A 3,101-nucleotide genomic window follows, 5' to 3' on the forward strand; every position below is an offset into this window, starting at 1 on the left:
TCGGGACCAACTCTAAAGGAATCGTTCAGCTCGGGACCAACTCTAAATGAATTGTTCACCTCGGGACAAACTATATGAATCGTTCACCTCATGACCGACTCTAAATGAATCATTCACCTCAGGACCGACTCTAAACGAATCGTTTTCCTCGTGACCGACTCTAAATGAATCGTTCACCTCGGGACAAACTATATGAATCGTTCACCTCGGGACCGACTCTAAATGAATCGTTCACCCCGGGACTAACTCTAAATGAATCATTCACCTCAGGACCGACTCTAAATGAATCGTTTTCCTCATGACCGACTCTAAATGAATCGTTTTCCTCGTGACCAGCTCTAAATGAATCGTTCATCTCGTGACCGACTCTAAATGAATCGTTCACCTCGTGACCGACTAAATGAATCATTCATCTCGTGGCCAACTCTAAATGAATCATTCACCTCAGGACCGACTCTAAATGAATCGTTTTCCTCGTGACCGACTCTAAATGAATCGTTCACCTCAGGCCCGACGCTCATGTCTGCCGTTGCTCTGTTCACAACCTGCGAGCGTTTCTGGATCAGTTCTGACTTTCTTTCTCTTCCAGCTGTGGATCCCTGCAGCCCAGATGTTCGCAGGCGACTGCTGGAACGCTGTGACATCACTTCCTGTCCAGACTTGTTCTCAGAGCCCCGCCCCCTCCCTGATGTTGCGGAGAACAGTGTTCTGGACTTGGGTAATTATTTTAAATATCTGTGGATCGACATTTATCTGAAAATGAAAATAAAAAAATCAAAGATGAAACAAGTTAAATGGACCTGAGTTATCTGAAGGTTATTTATTTATCCAAATATTTTTTTTAATCATTAAAAATTAACGATTTATAAACATCAGTGCACTAATTTAAAATATTAAATGTTCTTATTGTAATAAACGTATAAACAACTAAACTAGCTGCTCAAGTCAGATTAAACTAATTTATTTTAAAAATCAACTCAGAAAACAACCACTTCTCTTTTTTATCATAAATGTAATGAAAAAGAATAAAAAATAAATTAAATCAAAAACTAATTACTGGGGAAGACAGAGAATGTCTGTTTGTGTTAGCAAAATATCTCAAGACCCAGTGGACAGATTTAATGAAGCTCTTAAAGAAATCGTCGTCCTCTACAACGGGTCACATCTGGAGTCGTTCTAGTTCAAGATGGCCGCCACAGCTAGTTGTGCCAACAGAACTTACAGATGATGAGCTGAAGATCCTGTGGTAGTAGCTGACGGTTATTCTCAACACATACTCTGAGCATTAACACGTCTTGTGAAGTGTGGCTTTGGGGCCATCTTGAATTAAATATCATGAGAGGTGATTTTGTCCAGGAAATCTCCTTCTGGTCAGAACGATGGATTAATTTAATGACGATCAGTTCGTTCTTTGTTTCTGTGATCGTCGAGCTGCAGCGAGCTGAGAGCAGGAAGAGATTTGAGAAAAAAGTTTTATTTCTCCGAGGATCAGTTTTTGGACAAACCGACGTGTTTTGTTTCGTCCACCAGGGGGCAGCACGTTCTCCATCCACTCCAGATGTTTGGACAGAAGCAGTTTCTCCATCTTTAGAGGAGAAACCGAAAGCGAGCACGTTCTCCTCAAGGTGACCTTGGTTCAAACAAGCCTGCGCCGACACCGGGGGTCTCTGACCCCGCCCTCGGTCTTTATGCCCCGTTTATGATGCTGACAGGTGGGTTCTTGTGCTTACCTGCCGCAGGTGGACAGCTGTTCCGTTCCCTGGGATTTTTATCAGTTCCATCGTTTGAAGAAGAGCTCAGCAGCTGCTGACAAACTCCCTCACGTCAGCTGTTTCCTGTTCCTGGACGGCTGCGTCACCGTTTATACCTCGCCGCCGGATCACATGCTCACTGTGAGTCAGATCCTGGATCCTTTCATCTGGATCTGTTAATCTGGTTCCATTATTCTGGATCTGTTAATCTGGTTCCATTATTCTGGATCTGTTAATCTGGTTCGATTAATCTGGATCTATTAGTCTGGATCTATCCATATGGATCTGTTAATCTTGGTCTGATAATCTGGATCTGTTAATCTTGGTCTGATAATCTGGGTCTGTGAGTCAGCAGGAAGTTGTTTTGTGTCCCAGGAGCTGACAGGATGTAACTCCGAGGCGTCAGTTTGTCGTAGAGTCCTGGCGCTGCTGCACTTGGTGCTGCAGCTTCACTCCTGCGGGCTGCTGCATGCGGCGCTGCAGCCCAGCACTCTCACCTCCTGCCACAGGTAGGTCACCATGGGGGTGAGGGGGGGGCTGATCCGCAGGTCTGAGCTTCACGGTTCTCTCTGCAGATGTTTCCAGGAGTCTGACTGGGTCTTCCCAGTGGATTGGTCGTCCTCAGTGGACCTCGACCTCCAGCCGGACGTCACGTCGGTCCAGCTGCTCCCTTCAGCCCAGACCTACGTCGGGCTGGGTCTCCTCCAACCAACCGACCCCCCACACATGGTACAAACCTTCTCACTCAGTCAAAACCCAGCATCTTTCACGTCAGATTCTTCTAATCCCGGCCTGTTACTCCCTGTCAGCTGGACCTGGTGGGCGTGGCAGAAACAGTCCACTTCCTCCTGACCAACAGCAGGATGGTCCCAGTGAGGGACGCCGGCATCTGGACGGCAGAGCGCTTCTGTGGAGACGAGCCTTGGTACCTACAGACAACTGATTTACCTGCTTATTTAACCTCCTAATCTGGCCTAATCTGACTTGGTAACCTCTGGGACAGTACATTTTGGTGTGTCTGGTTTATTAATTAGGGTTCATTTAATCTGGTAAAGTGGTAATTTAGGCAGGTATCTTTAGTTAATCTGTTTATCCCACCAGATGAATTAGGTTTATTTTAACAGAGAAATGAGATTATCTGTTCCGGTAAATGGCTTCATTTTAGGCTGGTCATTGGGTAATACAGTCTAATTGAATCGAGTAATTAGAGTAGCTTATTCTGGTCAGCAGAGTTTATCTCATTCAGTTGTTATTTCAAGTGGAACTGGGATTATCTCGTCTTAACATGTGTGTAATATGGTATCTGTGGGTATTTTGTGTTGTTAGTCTGGTAAATTGTGTAATCTCACA

At 45.1% G+C, this 3,101-nt stretch overlaps 1 protein-coding gene across 1 annotated transcript in view; it reads left to right on the top strand.

The window, feature by feature from the left end:
- The window catches only part of bub1ba (BUB1 mitotic checkpoint serine/threonine kinase Ba), a 6,775-nt gene extending 4,511 nt beyond the window's left edge, over positions 1 to 2,264 (top strand). Inside the window, exons 10-13 of the mRNA XM_037685218.1 lie at positions 590 to 718; positions 1,531 to 1,625; positions 1,740 to 1,892; positions 2,127 to 2,264. Of these exons, the coding sequence (XP_037541146.1) occupies positions 590 to 718; positions 1,531 to 1,625; positions 1,740 to 1,892; positions 2,127 to 2,264 (515 nt within the window). The remainder of the gene's footprint in view (positions 1 to 589; positions 719 to 1,530; positions 1,626 to 1,739; positions 1,893 to 2,126) is intronic.
- Positions 2,265 to 3,101: the final 837 nt, after the last annotated feature.

This window comes from Nematolebias whitei, chromosome 12 (assembly GCF_014905685.2).
Source record: "Nematolebias whitei isolate Nwh7 chromosome 12, NemWhi1, whole genome shotgun sequence".
Classification (NCBI taxonomy): Eukaryota; Metazoa; Chordata; class Actinopteri; order Cyprinodontiformes; family Rivulidae; genus Nematolebias; species Nematolebias whitei.